Here is an 18,419-nt window from a genome sequence, read left to right as displayed (position 1 = left end):
GCCCAGTTGGTAATGAAGGAACATGATGTTTAATGGGGATTCTGGATTATAACGTCTTTCTCTTGAGGTTACCACAGGTAAAATAAATCTGTTTGTGCCTCTTAAAAGAAAATGCCTGAACCCACGCATTGCACCTGTGATAGCTCGTTCCACCATACCATTGTGGCCACATTACCCAGCCCCAAGAGTGTGCTGTAACGGATGATGTGCTTAGCTTACAAAATTAGTCACGGTGGAAAAAATGCGAGTCTATTAAATGGTCAAGTAGAAGCAAGCTTCTGACGCAGAGATTATGCTATTCTCATGTCAGCAGGATGTAAAGACTCTTCTAGGCATCATAGGCTGGATGTGAAGCCATTTTGATTTTTCACAAATTCAGCAAATTTCTTAGTTCGAGAAAATCCACTGTGAAGTGTGAAGTTGCCGGATAATTCGATTATTACTGTTATTATTACTATCATTTTATTCATACCGCTGCTGTAACACAAGTGCTTGAACATCATTTAATGCCTTTTGGTCACTATAGATGTAGTTTCCCAAGAACAGGTTCTTTCCCTGTCTACGGAATCCTTTTCATGTTAATATCAAACACCAGCAATTACTCGTAGATTACTTTAAAAATAAAGTAATTGACGAAGACGTTACTTGGTAACAAAAACGCAGTGCCTTTCTTCATTTACTTTCGCCTAGAAATGGCTATCGAGTACTGACAAACCAAAAGGCAAGAGATCTTACTGCCTTCCGATATACGTTGCTGTTAGTTCTTCCACATGATTTGGTCGACATGACCTGTTTCAAGTTGTGTATGACAGACAGTGTTTTAGAAAATCTATTGTTTCCCTTTTAAATAAACAGAAGTATTTTCATTCTAAGCTGTCCAAGTACAAAATTTTCGCAATATTAGTTCAAATTTAATATTCGCTTCTATAATGTACGAAAGTATTTCACAGTCGCAAAACTCGCATCCGAAACGTTGACCTTACACTTAGTCGCTGACCATAAATTTTAGCTCAGAGTGACACCAGTTTAAATAACCTAATGTAGCGAAGACTGTTTGCCAGTGCTCTTTCTCACCGGAAAATACGCAATTCACTCATTTGGCTCCATAAGTACACTGTAACAGTAATTTCTGTGTGAAATTTGTCAGTAAGCTTTTGCCTTCCAACCGGCAAAATACGGCAGAGTACGGCCGGTAAACAATTCACAAACCACGATTTAGTGCCAATAAGACGATTTCTTTAAACATTGTCGAAGCTGAGGGAATTTAGTTTCTGCTTAAAACGTCTTAAGCAGCAACGTTCACAGATATCTCAAATAGGAAAAAGCTGAATATCCAGGTACGAAGGTTGTAAAACAAACTTCCCACAGTTTGTGTCAGGTTGATCTTTTCGTCTGATAACAATGCTTAAGTATTTTGTCTAAGAGGTATCACAAGTAGTATCCCTGTAGCTGTGGGAATCATTGGTTGAAAACGAGTTTAACACCATTGGGTACAGTGCTGCTAAATTTTCACAATTATTATCAACCTAAGTCTGAGTTCATCCACAAACTGAGGCGTATTTATAATATTGGAGCTAGACTGTGTATCCTTGTCTTTCTTGAGTGGTCATTGGAAGGCGTTTACACACACGTATACAATACTATGAATACTTCGAACGCTATGGTTAACGTTGCTCTCATAAACTACTTTTTTTTTAAATTCTTCTGGGTCTTCAGCGTGCAATATGTGTTGTAGATACAGTCTCAGACCAAAAAATTGACCGCCGAGTCGTCCACGTAAGGTGGACAATACAGTCGTGCTCCTCTCAGAATTCTATGTCTGGCAATATGCTCGATCTAGCAACATGTAGACTGCGGCACTTCCCAGAGGAAGTCTTGACTCCAGTCTTAGTACATTACTCTTGACTACGACCGTAGTCTTGAGGTAAAACGCGAGACCAGCTGATATGATATTGTAGATTCGCTTGAATTACACTCATAGCTTCAGCACTGAGAGGAAAGGGGCGATAAAAATTTTGTCGATATGTGCTTTCGGTCGCCAGTCGTCATATTAGCTGGTCTCGCGTTTTACCTGAAGACTACGGTCGTGTTCCAGCAGCGGTATGAATAAAATGGTAGTAATAATAACAGTAATAATCGAATTATCCGGCAACTTCACACTTCACAGTGGATTTTCTCGAACTAAGAAATTTGCTGAATTTGTGAAAAATCAAAATGGCTTCACATCCAGCCTATGATGCCTAGAAGAGTCTTTACATCCTGCTGACATGAGAATGGCATAATCTCTGCGTCAGAAGCTTGCTTCTACTTGACCATTTAATAGACTCGCATTTTTTCCACCGTGACTAATTTTGTAAGCTAAGCACATCATCCGTTACAGCACACTCTTGGGGCTGGGTAATGTGGCCACAATGGTATGGTGGAACGAGCTATCACAGGTGCAATGCGTGGGTTCAGGCATTTTCTTTTAATAGGCACAAACAGATTTATTTTACCTGTGGTAACCTCAAGAGAAAGACGTTATAATCCAGAATCCGCATTAAACATCATGTTCCTTCATTACCAACTGGGCAGAGCTGGTTTACGTTGGGAAATGACACAGCGGAAGTCATGGTAAACAGAAATACAGTCGCCAGTAAGCTTACTTACATTAGAAAATTTTATTTTATTTGATGAACCGATAGCCATTTAAAGGGACAGGGCTCTTATTTTACTTGTACTTGATTGAACTAGAGACGTTTAAAAATTTGGTGCTGGACTGTGATTCGAATTCGTATCTCCTCTTTCGAGGATCTGAATCTCTCGGAACAGTATAGTTCAGTCATTTCGTTCCTTTCCCCAAGACTGCAATCTTCTCTAGGTCTCCTCCAAAGGTAAGTATGTGGGTCTGAAACCTGATCCAGTACAAAAATATTCATAATTTCATTTCTAGCTTTATCAAGTGCACGCCCACCTGCTAGTGAAAATTAACGCGCAATTTCAATGTCTGTTCATGTGTTTCCAACAATCGCAACAGGTGTCGTTATTTCTGGTCAAACAAGCACACATCTTACTGTTCATGAGTAAGCAACTGATACTTAAGCTATATTCGTGGATGCACGGTAGGTGTGCAGTTCGATTGTCGCTTAGGCACAAAAGTTTGTATCCTTATTTTAGATTCAGACACCTAGCGGCTCGTAAGAAAAACCGATACGTAACATTTGATTTTTCTTAGTTAACAATCGGATTACGTGTTGGGTTCGTATCTCCGTCACAGAACTTCACATCATGCACATCATCTTTAAATGCATGCACACTTTGTTACTTCAGAATGGAGGTATATCAGACATCTTTCGTGGTTAGATAACAGGGACGAAAGGGTCTTGATAGGAGTCACGGTTTATTACAAAAATTGTCGTCTTTTATTTTCAAGTTTAGATTTGGTTACTGGTATGGGCCAAAATTTCGGTAATTCATGACTCTTCATGGCTAATCATCAATATGATGTGATTAGATTAGATTAGATTACATTAGATTAACTCTTGTTCCATAGATCATGAATGCGACATTTCGTAATGATGTGGAACGTGTCATTTTAATGAAAGATTTCTTTAAATACCATGATTCAATTTCTTTACAACAATTTTTTACACTTTCTCTCATTGCTTTTTATTTATCTCTCTCTCTCTCTCTCTCTCTCACAAACACACACACACACACACACACACACACACACACACACATTCTTTTTTATTTTTATTTGTATGTTGTGCTCGACTATCGGCGAGGCACGAAAACGCGTGTGAATGACTTTCTTAGTTTTGAGTACACTTACGAAAGAAATATAAAAACAACAATGAGAGTTACTGATTTATGATGCTCAATTTGCAGTCAGTTCTGAGTATTATTAGTAACTACGCTCCAGTCCCTAAACCTAGTTACAGAAAGCGAATCAGACGCATTACGTATTCCAGGCCGTAGCAGCCGCGACTTGGAGACACCAGCTATGGTCACTTCCCAGACCGCTGTAGGATCACATCGGTTCGTCTTCTTCCTGCTGGTACTGTAACTGAGATTTGGCAACAAGGCAACGTATGTTTGGCAACTCTGTGATCGACGAGTTACTTCCTGGTGTGCACGGAATTAAGCCTCAAAGTTCACTAGATTTTACCTGTCATTTCCATTGAATAATCTGAGTTATTATCGCTTGAAGGGTAACAAAAGATTGAAAATTTACGGTTTTCAGCCCAGGAAAGTCGTTGCAGGTGGAAACCGCAACTAATCTCGACCTTCAAATAGCGGTTTACGAGTTCGAGTTCCTATTGCCCTCGTAATAGGAAGCTCACACACACATACCTCCTCGCCAGCTCTGTGGTAACGTGCTGACCTGTGAAAAAGCGTCAGTTACGGTTCGCAGTTCCAGTCTCACTGACTGTAACGTTTTTATCGCTTCTGTGAAAGAGCTACAAGCAGTCAGATCAAACATCAATAAGGAAATCGCAAGAAAATGCTTTCAGATCATAGTGCAATGTTGAAAAACTTACAATGCTGCACAACAGGTAAGGTCTCTTTCCGCTGCTGCCAAGCGAATTTTGGGTTTCTAGGAATACGTAACTAAATTTATGAATTGCCACATTTGCATACCTCTTGAGTATGACACAGCATACCAATTAAACACAGACCCAATCAAAATCTAAGTGAGTAGTATTTTACTAATTCGTGTCGATAGAGGCATGCTTGTGTATAGATACTTTCGTCGTAAGGTTATCATGGTTAGTTTTATTTCATTTCTTATAATACAGTGGACAATTTTCGTAAGGTTTCCTTTAGTGTTGTTAAAACAATAGTAAACATGATAGAGAAATTAATCATCAACGATATATGCGAATTCTCTGATGTTACCTATGACAGTCTGACAATGCACATGCAGTTTATTGATTACATGCATGTAGAAAACTTGTTCTGAGTTAAAGCTGTCAAACAAAGTTTGAAGAAGAATAAAATAATGTTCAAAGTTCCATTAGATTGATACCTTCAGCAGAGAGCAGAATTGCGTTTTAAAAAATGTAGCACTGAATGTATTCGAACTCGCGACATCTTATCTATGCTACAAGCTGACACGTAGCTACATAAGCTCCAGAGCTCGGCAGCTATTCCTCCAGAACTTTTGGATTCCACAGCACTGTGAGATTATGCATATGGCCAGGTCTTTACTTCTGAGAGACAAACAGTTACAGCTTTTCTTTTGGACTGAACGACGTTTTCTAGGAACAGATAGCGCAATAGAATAGCTCAAGTGGAAAGGAACCCTTCCTATTTAAACTTCTGCATCCTACACTGTTGGCAGTTGTGTGTAGGTGGCAGTTACGTGATTTTATTTCTGTGATTACAAAATAGTCGAATGTATGCACTGGGTAGCCGAGGCAGCTAGTTCATGGTGATTCGGTCAACCAAGTAAATGAATTTACTGAACATGCTGCAAATTACTATAGGGAGCCTGTGTGTCAGAATTCTCATCCAGCGTGGCGCAACTCCGTTACGATAGAAAAATGACTCGCAGAGAAGAGGATTTCGTGGTCTGTTGGACGGATGGTAGGTTGTTATACCTATGGTCTGGGTTCGATTCCCACTTCCGTCAATGATTTTAGATAGGGAGAGACAGATTCCATTCTCTCCTGGCTACACCAAGTGAAGGAGATATAATGGCTGCGTGGTCTGAAAATTCACATTAAAGATGATATTCCTTCTTTACCACGTAGACGGTAGGTTGAACCACAATAAAGTCTGGAGTGGCGACATGTAGAAACTCTATCACCAGTAACCTTTCTTATACTAGTTATTTATTTCAAGTGACGACACAAACGCTATGTATGGTCACAGGACACTTATTCCATCTTTTATTTGAGCTTCTGTATGTCGATAAAATTGGTTCTAAACTGGGAATGCAACTCAGACCGCCCTTAACGCGGAATTTGATCCCTTCGTGGCAATACAGCTCGGCTACAATTTGTTGTTTGTTCAAAACTGCAGATTCCTCAACAACTTCACATATTACGCGTGAATGGGATCGAATCCTGGCCCGGCACTAAAGATTTAATTATGTATTATCAAGCTCTATCAGGAGAACACCTATCTGCTGGTGGATAATAATTTTGATTTTTAATGTATTTTCATTCGTTGTCAACACTAACGATATCTGACGTTTTTAACTCCCAGTGAGACACAGAACTATTTGCGAGATGACTGTAAGTTCAAGATGCTATTGTGAGCAGCTGGTGGAGAAAAATTCGGTAGCTGACGTCTCTTTGTGTGTAGTCAACAACGATATGTGTGGGGCTCTATTCCCAGTGAGCGCTGAACTCTTCGTCATATTATTTCAGTTCGTCGTGTCATTTAGTGTTCATACATATTCTCAACTAGCTGCTCGTGAATAACTTTAATTTTTAATGTCATTTTGTGTTAAATAGTTCAAATGGCTCTGAGCACTATGGGACTTAACTTCTAAGGTCATCAGTCCCCTAGAACTTAGAACTACTTAAACCTAACTAACCTAACGACATCACTCACATCCATGCCCGAGGCAGGATTCGAACCTGCGACCGTAGCGGTCACGCGGTTCCAGACTGAAGCGCCTAGAACCGCACGGCCACACCGGCCGGCCCCCACCATCTGGTATCAATGCATTACCCTATCATCCATTATATATAATCATTTTCATAGTACACTTGATATTATAGATGAGTAGGACACAAGACAGGACATAGATAATGTCCGTTTGACGTCAACAGTGTGTAACATTTTACTTTTTTTGAATAGGACAATGTTCCTCTCCAATAATTTTTAGATTAGTTACAATAAGCTTACGCTGCAAGAGAATTCGCTTGTATTTTTCAATATGTGGTCTGTTGTCGGTTTGAAGGCCTTCCATAACATCGGCAACGTAGTGCAACTCCACCGAGGGCTGTCTGGAGTAGGGTGGCGATAGCAATGTGAAAGTTGCGAGCTGTCGAAGACGATCTTCATATTCCTAATGCGATTAGGACATCGTATACTCTTGACGACGTTTAGCACCTGTGCAGTCAGTCACCCAATTTCAGAATTCATTTTGAGTAATCCTGCTAAATTCCCAAAATATTGTCTTTTTATATTGATAAGTAATATGGATAGTCGTTACGTTCATGTGCCGTCTACAACGCAAATTTAATGTTACTATCCTAGGAACTAACCTGCAATACGTTTTGTATTTCATAATCGGAACTATCTGCATTAACCGTCATCAGAGCAATGTCAGGGAACAGAATGCAGCAGTGCCTTGCTACCTACTTGAGGACCTGCTTGAGTCGTGTTCTAAGGAAAGGGTAGTTGCTGGTTCACATTATATTACACTAGCGAGAAGTACCGACTTTTCCTTTTCTCTGCAAACATCCAGAACTAAATTCAGTAACTAAATGCTAAGAACATATTTGCATTGTGCCAACTCAAAGATCAATAGATATGGATATAGATACAGATTTTTATATTTAAAGCCATTCTCGTTCTGCGTTGGAATAAACATCATTCATTATTTGCTTGTTCTTGTTACGATTGTTATTGTCATTCTCTCACTCGCAAGAGTTTTCGCATTCCTATTTGGTATCGATGCACATGAAGAGTGGCTATGAAAGAAGGGAATACTGAATGTTACGTCATGCAGAATACACTCATTTACTTCGGCTCCTCGTGATCTACGCTACAGGAGAAGTGAGATACATAAAGTTGACAGTGTGAGGACAGACCTGGTAGCACAACTGTGCAACTACACAGTGTTACCAGATAAAATGGTGCTGCGGAATCGAAAGTGTAGTACGGACTTTGCCACAGTAGCAGACAGCTGGTAATTTAGGACCATGACCGTGGATTACACTTTGGTCAGTGCTGGTTAGAGTGCTGCAACTGTAAATGGAAGGCTTTGTTTGATAGTCTTATGCTGATGCTGTCTGAATAAATTATGCCATTGGATACAAAGCGGTTTAGTTTTGAGACCTAACCCACGAGGGGGGAAGGCACAGTGATCTGCTTCAGGAATTCCAAGCAATAAAACACAAAAAACAACCCAGGAAGGGAGACATGCATTTGGAATCTGTTCATCGTTACGGGGTCAAACAAGAGGGTAACATTACTGAAACAATGATCGGGCTACTTAGTATATAATAGAGCATACAGATTTCAAGGAGGAAACGTATGAAGACGCAGACTTCCTCGTTATCAATATGTGCGGCATATCTTTCGTGTTAACGAAAGTAAATTCCCGCTTTACCTCTTCTTACGTGTCAAATGAAATGAATGCCATGAGGAATAGAATATTTGTTGACTGCGTCTCTTCTTGCTTCCATCCTTACCAACATATTTCTTCATTCTCGTGGTAATCATGACATTCTATGTGTATGCTGCAAAAGATTGCAAGTGGACAAATTCGACATCGAGGTGCAAAGCGTTATATTCAATTCGAAAAAGCTTCCGGTGTATTTTTACTTCGTTTGTAGTTTTAGATGATTATGAACGTTACGGAAAATTATCTCACATGCTTTATGTTGAATGAGAAACATTGAATGATCCGTTTTTCTTTCCCTACGTTGAAATGATATAATGTCGGCGTCAACAGCCTTCTTCCACGCCGGAAGCTGAAACTTGTATGATTCTGGATTGATGATAATTGAATGTCTCATATGTATACATAGCCCACAAGGCGACGTCAGAAACCATCAGGGGAGAACGCCGCATAAAAACCAAACGTGCGCGCGCGTCTCCACTCTGAAGAACCGTATCGGAGAATCACGGCAAGCATTTCGCTGAAGAGCTGCCTCGTCAGAGAGCCTAGAAATAGCAGCGTCGTAGCAAGTATTTGTCAACACTCCGATAGTGCATTTACTTCCGGGTGTAGGTCGGCGTTACCTAGCTAAATTCACTTGACAATCGTTTTCCACATCGAAGACTCGTGCGATATAATCTACTGCAAGATGACACAATTAGAAAGTATATTTAATTTCTGGACTCCAAGAACGGCGTTCTTCACATAAGTAACACCTGTTTGTGTGTGCATTCGGGAGGACGACGGTGCAATCCCGCGCCCGGCCATACTGATTTAGGTTTTCAATGATTTCCCTAAATCGCTTCAGGCAAATGCCGGGATGGTTCCTTAGGAAGCGCACGGCCGATTTCCTTCCCCATCCTTCCCTAATCCGAGCTTGTGCTTCGTCTCTAATGACATCGTTGTCGACGGGACGTTAAAACAGTAATCTCCACCTCCTCTGTTCGTGTGTTTAAGGTTGCGTTTTGAGGCTCAGGCAACATCGCAGTGACTATATTCCGCCTCTGGCAGCAAGTGTGTCGTTAGCTCAGAGGTTCCCTTGTGCGTTGCAGTGCTTGTACTATAAGACATAGCAGTTCGAATCACGGTAGAAGCCGCTGACTACAGCCTTTTATTTTCCATTTTAATTAATGGAGTTGCAAACTGCTAGTAAAAATTTCTTATGCGAAATCTGAAGAATGCCTTTAAACATCAATCTTCGTCCGATTTCGACTTAGTAAATTAAGTTAATATCATGGATTTCTGCTTTGCAAATTCCAAGGTGCTTCACTGTAAAATAGACCCTGAAAAGATTCAAACCGACTGTCAATGATATAAATTTGAGCTTTGTTCGTCATATAGGTCTAACATGTCAGAAGGTTGTTTATGAAGTGCACATGTTCATTAATATAGTTCCCTTCTTCTAAATTTTTGCAATACCATTTAACTGTAGACGTTTTCTAACACCGGCGTTAGCAATTCCTTTCCGTTCTCTGAAACCTTCAAAACGACAAATTTTTCTGGTTTAAATCTGATGACCTTAACTATCACTTCCGATCAACAATAAATACTTCATGAACTCCAAATCTGCAGTGTTCCTGCACTGCTACAGAGCATGCATTGCAAGGTATTCACACAGTTTATCGCATAGACTTACCATAAGGAATGAAACAAGAACTGTAATACACTTTACACCACAGACGCTCACTCTGGCTTGACGAAAACATCCAAACATTGACCAAAAGTTGCACAAATAATTGAGTTTGAAAGGAAAAGAAACGAGGTATGAAGCATTTATAAATTCATCGAATGTAGTGAGGTGGTTTCATTTCGTCCCCGTCTATAAAATTAATTTCGGGCCATACTCAGCTCTTGCCGATTAATGTAATATAATACCCGCCTACTAATCAGGGCGTCTGTCTCCGTTGCTTTTGAGCGTGAATGGAAATTGTAGACATTTTCTGTGGAGCAACATTTAATAATGAAGCGTTTTAAATCATCAAAAGCGATGAGCGGTAGCAGGCGCTTTCGATAACGAACGGGAGAGTGCAGCGCCGCTGCTGTCGCCACGGTCGCTGCCAGTAGCCAGCAAATGGATCCCGGAGCTTTGCCGCATACGGCGTCCAGAGGAGGACAGTCTGCAGGAAATCTGCCGCAAAATCGTTACTGGATAAAATTTTGATATCGGTGTGTCACAAAGCGAAATATATTGAATCTGCACTACCATTACATTGACGTCTTCAGCATTCAGACAAAAGAGGCTATAAAAATATTTTATGCCAGCTGCTCTCGATCCACTGACATTATGAACAGAAACAACGCACTCTACCGCTAGACCACAGGCGTAATCAGCCTAGAGTTTTTCTATCATGGGACAAGTTGTCCTCCAGGAAGTGCCGCAGTCTACAGTGTTGCCAGATTGTGCAGATAACCGGACTTAGAGAATTAGCGAGTTGGCCAGTTTTTTTGTCCCATGTCGCGATCGGCGTGGACTTAGCCTCTGGAGCGGCCGGCCGCCGGTCAAGTTTTATGTCAAATAGTGTACATTATAATTAAGGACTAAAGAATTCAATTTAAAAAAAAATTTATTTTGGACTTGATGGGTTATCTGTTTCATTGACATTGAGCAGCTATAGTAGTGACGGCAGAAGCGCGTTGTTCGCTTGAAGTGTTTCACGGTGGCGACCACATTTTGCTCTCTGTGACGTACCTGGCACAAACCCAGCACGACTCTGGAGGCGCAGACGAACACGATGCCGCCCGCATCGGCCACCACCTCAGTCAGGGTGGTCACGATTCCAGAGAAGAACAGGGAGCCCGACAGGAAGTTCTTGGCGCCAAACCTGTCTGCCAGCCATCCAGCGGGCGACAGCATCACTACGTAGCCCCAGAAGAACGAGCTCAGGATGGTGCTCGTCTGTGATGGCGTCCATCCGTAGTCCTGTTAACACGGTAAGTCGTCCTCTGTTGGAATTTCATAATACTACTGTAAGATGGCTGTTTACTGCAGTGGCGTAGACCTAACAGAGGAGATGACTGCCTTCCTCATCCACTTGATGACATTTGCATATCGAGCAGGAATACTCAAAAGTAATACATCCTACACTGAGGTGACAAAAGTTGTGGGACAGCGATTGTTGGCCGGCCGGAGTGGCCGAGCGATTCTAGGCGCTACAGTCTGGAACCTAGCGACCGCTACGGTCGCAGGTTCGAATCCTGCCTCGGGCATGGATGTGTGTGATATCCGTAGGTTAGTTAGGTTTAAGTAGTTCGTCCCATAGTGCTCAGAGCCATTTCGAACAGCGATTATTGACTACGTTATATTGTTGATTGCGTTTAATTAAACTTATGGGTTGTCTTTTTTGGGTTCACAAACATTTTATTTTATCTGTTACTACATTTAAGTTGTAATTTCATGTACTGACACGTTCCATGACTTTGGAGATTTGCTCCTCACATTGTTACTACAGAATTAGACGTGGAAAATAAAAAATAAAAATAAGCGTATATATATATATGACAGTAGTATAAAAGGTATAAAAGGGCATTTCATTGACGCGACTGTTATTTTTACTTAGGCGACTCATGTGAAAAGGACAGGAATTAAGAGAATTTGAACGCGGAACGGTAGGTGGAGATATATGAATGGGACATTCCGTTTCGGAAATCGTTGTGGAACTCAATATTCCGCAAGTCACAGTTTCTAGAGTGTGCCATGAATACCAAATTTCAGTCATTTGCTCTCACCACGGACGAAGCAGTCGCCGAGGGTCTTTACTTAACGACAGAGAAAACAAATGGTTTAAATGGCTCTGAGCACTATGGGACTCAACATCTGAGGTCATCAGTCCCCTAGAACTTAGAACTACTTAAACCTAATTAACCTAAGGACATCACACAACACCCAGTCATCACGAGGCAGAGAAAATCCCTGACCCCGTCGGGAATCGAACCCGGGAACCCGGGCGTGGGAAGCGAGAACGCTACCGCACGAGCACGAGCTGCGGACTTGTAAGCTATGGCAGCAGACGATCGACACGAGTGCCTTTGCTAACATTATGAACATTATGAATTACCTCTGAGTGAACTGTCTATCGAAGCACAGTCAACACAGAATTAGAAAGCTTCTATCTTGTGAAACAAAGTTAGGTCTTTACTCATACGAAGTGTTGGTTGTTATTGACAAGGTGTTTCAAATCAATTCCGTATTTCTAGATATCCGGAAGACTTTTTGCATCGTACTTCACATGTGGCTTGTAATCAAATTACGTGCTTATGGGATGTAGTCTCAGATATGCGACTCTGGATTCGTTATTTTCTGTCAGAGAGGTCACAGTTCGTTGTAACAGACGAAAGTCATTCAGTAAAACAGAAGTTATTTCTGACGTTCTCAAAGGCAGTGTTATGGCCTTCTGCTCTATACAGGGTGTTACAAAACGGTACGGCCAAACTTTCAGGAAACATGTGGACATGTGTTCGGAAACGCTTGATTTCCATGTTAGAGCTCACTTTAGTTTCGTCAGTATGTACTGCACTTCCTCGATTCACCGCCAGTTGGCCCAATTGAAGGAAGGTAATGTTGACTTCGGTGCTTGTGTTGACATGTGACTCATTGCTCTACAGTACTAGCATCAAGCACATCAGTACGTAGCATCAACAGGTTAGCGTGGTTTTGCAGTCAGTGCAATGTTTACAAATGCGGAGATGGCAGATGCCCATTTGATGTATGGATTAGCACGGAGCAATAGCCGTGGCGCGGTACGTTTGTATCGAGACAGATTTCCAGAACGAAGGTGTCCCGACAGGAAGACGTTCGAAGCAGTTGATCGGCGTCTTAGGAGCACGGAACATTCCAGTCTATGACTCGCGACTCGGGAAGACCTACAACGACGAGGACACCTGCAATGGACGAGTCAATTCTTCGTGCAGTTGACGATAACCCTAATGTCAGCGTCAGAAAAGTTGCTGCTGTACAAGGTAACGTTGACCACGTCACTGTATGGAGAGTGCTACGGGAGAACCAGTTGTTTCCGTACCATGTACAGCGTGTGCAGGCACTATCAGCAGCTGATTGGCCTCCACGGGTACACTTCTGCGAATGGTTCATCCAACAATGTGTCAATCCTCATTTCAGTGCAAATGTTCTCTTTACGGATGAGGCTTCCTTCCAACGTGATCAAATTGTAAATTTTCACAATCAACATGTGTGGGCTGACGAGAATCCGCACGCAATTGTGCAATCACGTCATCAATACAGATTTTCTGTGAACGTTTGGGCAGGCATTGTTGGTGATGTCTTGATTGGGCCCCATGTTCTTCCACCTACGCTTAATGGAGCACGTTATCATGATTTCATACGGGATACTCTACCTGTGCTGCTAGAACATGTGCCTTTACAAGTACGACACAACATGTGGTTCATGCACGATGGAGCTCCTGCATATTTCAGTTGAAGTGTTCGTACGTTTCTCAATAACAGGTTCGGTGACCGATGGATTGGTAGAGGCGGACCAATTCCATGGCCTCCAGGCTCTCCTGACCTCAACCCTCTTGAGTTTCATTTATGGGGGCATTTGAAAGCTCTTGTCTACGCAACCCCTGTACCAAATGTAGAGACTCTTCGTGCTCGTATTGTGGACGGCTGTCATACAATACGCCATTCTCCACGGCTACATCAGCGCATCAGGGATTCCATGCGACGGAGGGTGGATGTATGTATCCTCGCTAACCGAGGGCATTTTGAACATTTCCTGTAACAAAGTGTTTGAAGTCACGCTGGTACGTTCTGTTGCTGTGTGTTTCCATTCCATGATTAATGTGATTTGAGGAGAAGTAATAAAATGAGCTCTAACATGGAATGTAAGAGTTTCCGGACACATGTCCACACAACATATTTTCTTTCTTTGTGTGTGAGGAATGTTTCCTGAAAGTTTGGCCGTACCTTTTTGTAACACCCTGTATAAGTGATTTAGAAGACAATCCAAGCAGGCATCTGAGGTTGTTTGCAGATGATGCTGTCGTTTATCGTCAAGATAAGTCATTAGAAGATCAAAAACTAATTGCTAAACGATTTACATAAGATATATGTATGGTGCGAAAACTTGAAATTAACCTAAAATAATGAAAAGTGTGAGATCATCCACATGAATACTAAAAGGAATTTGGTAAACTTCGGTTACACGATAAATTAGTGAAACCTAAGGCCCGTAAATTCTTCTGAACACCTAGGAATTACAATTATGAACAGCTTAAATTGGAAAGAACACACAGAAAATATTTACCCTGGTAAGTATATTTAACATTTTAAATAGTAGGCTATCTAATCCTAGTTTATTATTTAAATTTCACAGATTCATAAAAAGCTATAAATAAATTTTAACATTTCACCTTACAAATTTGTAAAGACTGCGTTTTATTGGCAGGAAACATAGAAGGTGCAACAGATCTATAAAGAGACTGACTACACTACGCTTGTCCGCCCTCTTTGAGAGTAACGGTAGTGCTGCGCGGTGCGCCATTCTTGCCAGCAAGAGTTACTGGAGAACTAAGAGAAAGTTCAAAAAAGCGGAACACGATTTGTATTATAGAGAAATAGGGGAGACAGTGTCACAGACATGACACAGGATTTGGCGTGAACAGTATTAAAACAAAGACGTTTCTTGTTGCTGCGGGATTTTCTCACGAAATTTCGATCACTAGTGTTCCCCTTCGAATACGAAAACATTTTGTTGACGCCGACCTCTGTTCGAGAATGCAGTAATGGAGAGTTAGTGCAAGGTGCTTCGATGAACCCTCTTCCAGGCACTTAAGTGTGATCTGAAGAGTAGCCATGAAGATGTAGATGCACACACACACACACACACACACACACACACACACACACACACACACATACATACATACAAACGTGTTCACACACAGAACTTACGTCAACATACAGCCAAACAAAAACAATTGAAAGCAAGAGCCAGGAATAGTGGTGATAATTACGAAAACAAACTACACTCTATGCACGGAAAACGTCAGTTAAAGTGCTGTGGTTGAAAAACAATATCATAAGAAAAATCAGAAGCATTCGACTAGCTTTCCACATGAAAGAAAGCTATTTAATATAGAAATAATGAATTAGACGCTGATCTGTAAGTGCCTTCCCATTTTGTTACAAAAAACTTTCAAGAACTGTTTTAAATCTATTCTGTAGGTGACAATGTAAAATTTATGTAACATTCAGAACTCCTACTGAACATGCCTTATTACAAAGGCGAAAGGCATGTGGCTACTTAAATAAAATAATTAAAAAAATAATGTGCTGCATGCGAAAGGCGTTTTTATTATAAACTACCACAAATTAAAATAAGAAGATCTTCGATCTTTTGAATGACGTCGCCTACAGACAGACAGAAGTGGATCCGACAAGTGAGACTTGGTAGATGGTGTCTCTTCTTAGTGAGTGACATGTAAAATCATTAGGGACCTTAGAACACCAGCAGCGGTGCTACCACGACTCCCTCACTACGAGAGTTATACTTTGTGATTTCTTGGACTAATCGCAGAAAATTTCGACAATTCTTTCACAGAACTTTTTAGTCACCTTGTAACATCAACTTATTTCCTTTTCGGTGGCAAATATTACGAACAAACCGGTGACGTGGTGACAGGTAGTCCTTATCGCCTGTTGTGGCGAAGCTATTCATTGAACACTCTCAAACACAGACACTACAATCCACCAAATTGAAACAAATGTGTTTTCATCGGTACGTGGAAGACACATTTCTAGTGTTACCACAACGGCAGGAAAAACTTGAAGAGTTTCTATAACATTGAAACTCTGTCTATAGTAATACAAAATTCACTATGGAACGAGTCCAGGTACGTTTCCTCGATGTGTTAGTCAAGAGAAGAACAAAGGGACTCCTGGATCACAGTGTATATAGAAATCCTACGCTCGTTGAGTATCTGTACGCCTCGAGCAACCACCATAAAGAAATTCGGTGCTAAAGATTCTTCTGCATAATGCTCGAACATCTTTAGACCAGGAGAGCCTCGCTGAATTACGAAACCTACAGATAGTGTTCCGAGGAAATGGGTACTCAGATCATCAGATTGAACCAACAGTAAAGCGGTAAAAATCTAGAACACCTGAGAAAGAGGTTCCGGAAGCGAAGCCAAAAATAGTATATACCTACCTCACGGTGGCCCAGTATCCGGAAAGATAGGAAGAGCCCTACTGAACATGGCATTCAGTGTATTTCGATCCCTTCAACTAAGATAGAAAAAAGTATGCTTGGTACTGTTAAATAAGATATAGATCTCAGAAAGCTGAATGTGTATCGCATGCATGTCATACGTGGGGCAGACATTCAAAGCAATCGAGGAGAGATGCAGCAAACATCAGTGGCCCATCTGCTAAAACTACGAAGCATATCGGCTGTCACCCAGCAGCATATCAGCTGTCGCACTGCACTGCCTCGAATATAACAATGACACTAGATACGATGAGACCAGTATCGTGGTTCAAACGTCAGGTTTCTGGAACAGCACAATTGAGGAGTCAATCGAAATAATGGTATCAGTAAACCTAATTAACATGGATGAAGATTTTGTAGGGAGCACATTGTGCTCATGTGGGAGCAATCTAGACGCTTGTAAGGCACTAAACTGGTAGCCAACTACGTACCCTCTGACTCAGAGTTGAAATATTAAAAGTTTTGGCTGGTTTCGTTGTCTAGGGGCTGGGATACGTAGTTGCCGCACTACAAGCCAAATACTGCTGAGTCTACAGTCTACAACATGTTCCATATCTAGCTTGCGCTTCTATGTGATGGAGACACTTAACATTTATAATGCCATCTCTCTTGGACGCCTATGTGCTACTTACGACAATTTTGTAAGGCCTGCGTGTTACAGGCAACTATTAATATCACCATTGTTTGCCTTGATGTTGTAACCTTGTCCTAACATCCGATGATGGCGACTTTAGTTTCGACGAAACCGGTAATCGTGGAATGAAAAGAATTCCTGACATCATGGCTACCAGTTTATTGTCTTATATGGATGAAGATTTCAACTTAAAAAAGTCTTGGGGTCCGGAACTCAATCCGTTGATATCCAGCCGACCATCACATAAACCAGAACTGGAAGCCGCTAAGAGAGTTTGTGTTTCTGGGAGTGTCAGTGAGAACTCTGAAAACAAAAAGGCATCAAAGAGCTTACTGGGCATCGGAAGTCGAATAAGTCCGTAAATAAGGGCGAGACCAAGAATAGTTGATAGTCTGGTTGGAGTCCAGGTAGAAAGTGTACGTAACACCAAAACTCGCAGCTCCTGGAGAAGACGACTGGGTCAGTCGTCGAAATATATATACATAATATAAAAATGTATGTATGTATGTGTGTGTGTGTGTGTGTGTGTGTGTGTGTGTGTGTGTGTGTGTGTGTGTGTGTTCGTGTGTGTGTGTGTGTGTGTGTTCCATAACTCCTCCCAAAGCACTAGACCGATTTCAACCAAAGTTGGTACATATATACCTTGCTGTCAGGAAAAAGTCGCTGTGTAGGTAAGAGCTTATCAAAGGAGTGGGGCGAAGCCAGCGATTCTAGAATTCCTAGACTTCATTTATTCAGTATTTGAGAATGACAGCAGTTAGCGACTTGCAGCAAACTTCACGCACAATTTCAAACCGTTACGAAATTTTGTCTGGCTGACAACCCCTGCAAAATAATGAAAGGAAAAACGTTTATCGCGTACTGCTTTCCCACTGTCCATGCATCAAAAGTACACCATGAGGCAAGACGTTGTAGTTTGTTTACCGAGCGAAATGGATCAGTGGTTATCACACTTGCGGACTTTCTAAATAAAAAATGAAATGATGACCCTCAACTATGCACCCTCAGTATCAGAGTTGAAATATTAAAAGCTTTGGATGGTTTCGTTGTCTAGGGGCTGGGATACATAGTGGCCGCATTGCAAGCCAAATACTGCTGAGTCTACAGTATACAGTATGAAAACACACATGAGTCGAATGGTCGAAGGTTCCTATCACTCGGCAATTGCGAATTATGAATGTAACATATAAATTTATAAATGAAAGATTGCAATTAAATAAAACCTGCAGGTACT

The 18,419-nt window shown here is 41.3% G+C and overlaps 1 protein-coding gene across 1 annotated transcript in view; it reads right to left on the bottom strand.

Moving 5' to 3' along the window:
* LOC126459482 (putative inorganic phosphate cotransporter) overlaps positions 1–18,419 on the bottom strand; it is a 189,456-nt gene that overhangs the window by 89,131 nt on the left and 81,906 nt on the right. The window contains exon 3 of the mRNA XM_050095863.1: positions 11,016–11,246. Within this exon, the coding sequence (XP_049951820.1) occupies positions 11,016–11,246 (231 nt within the window). The remainder of the gene's footprint in view (positions 1–11,015; positions 11,247–18,419) is intronic.

The sequence above is a fragment of the Schistocerca serialis genome, chromosome 1 (genome assembly GCF_023864345.2).
Source record: "Schistocerca serialis cubense isolate TAMUIC-IGC-003099 chromosome 1, iqSchSeri2.2, whole genome shotgun sequence".
NCBI classification, from domain to species: domain Eukaryota; kingdom Metazoa; phylum Arthropoda; class Insecta; order Orthoptera; family Acrididae; genus Schistocerca; species Schistocerca serialis.
Note: the sequence above shows the minus strand (reverse complement) of the source record. Positions and strands in the feature narration are given on the sequence as shown.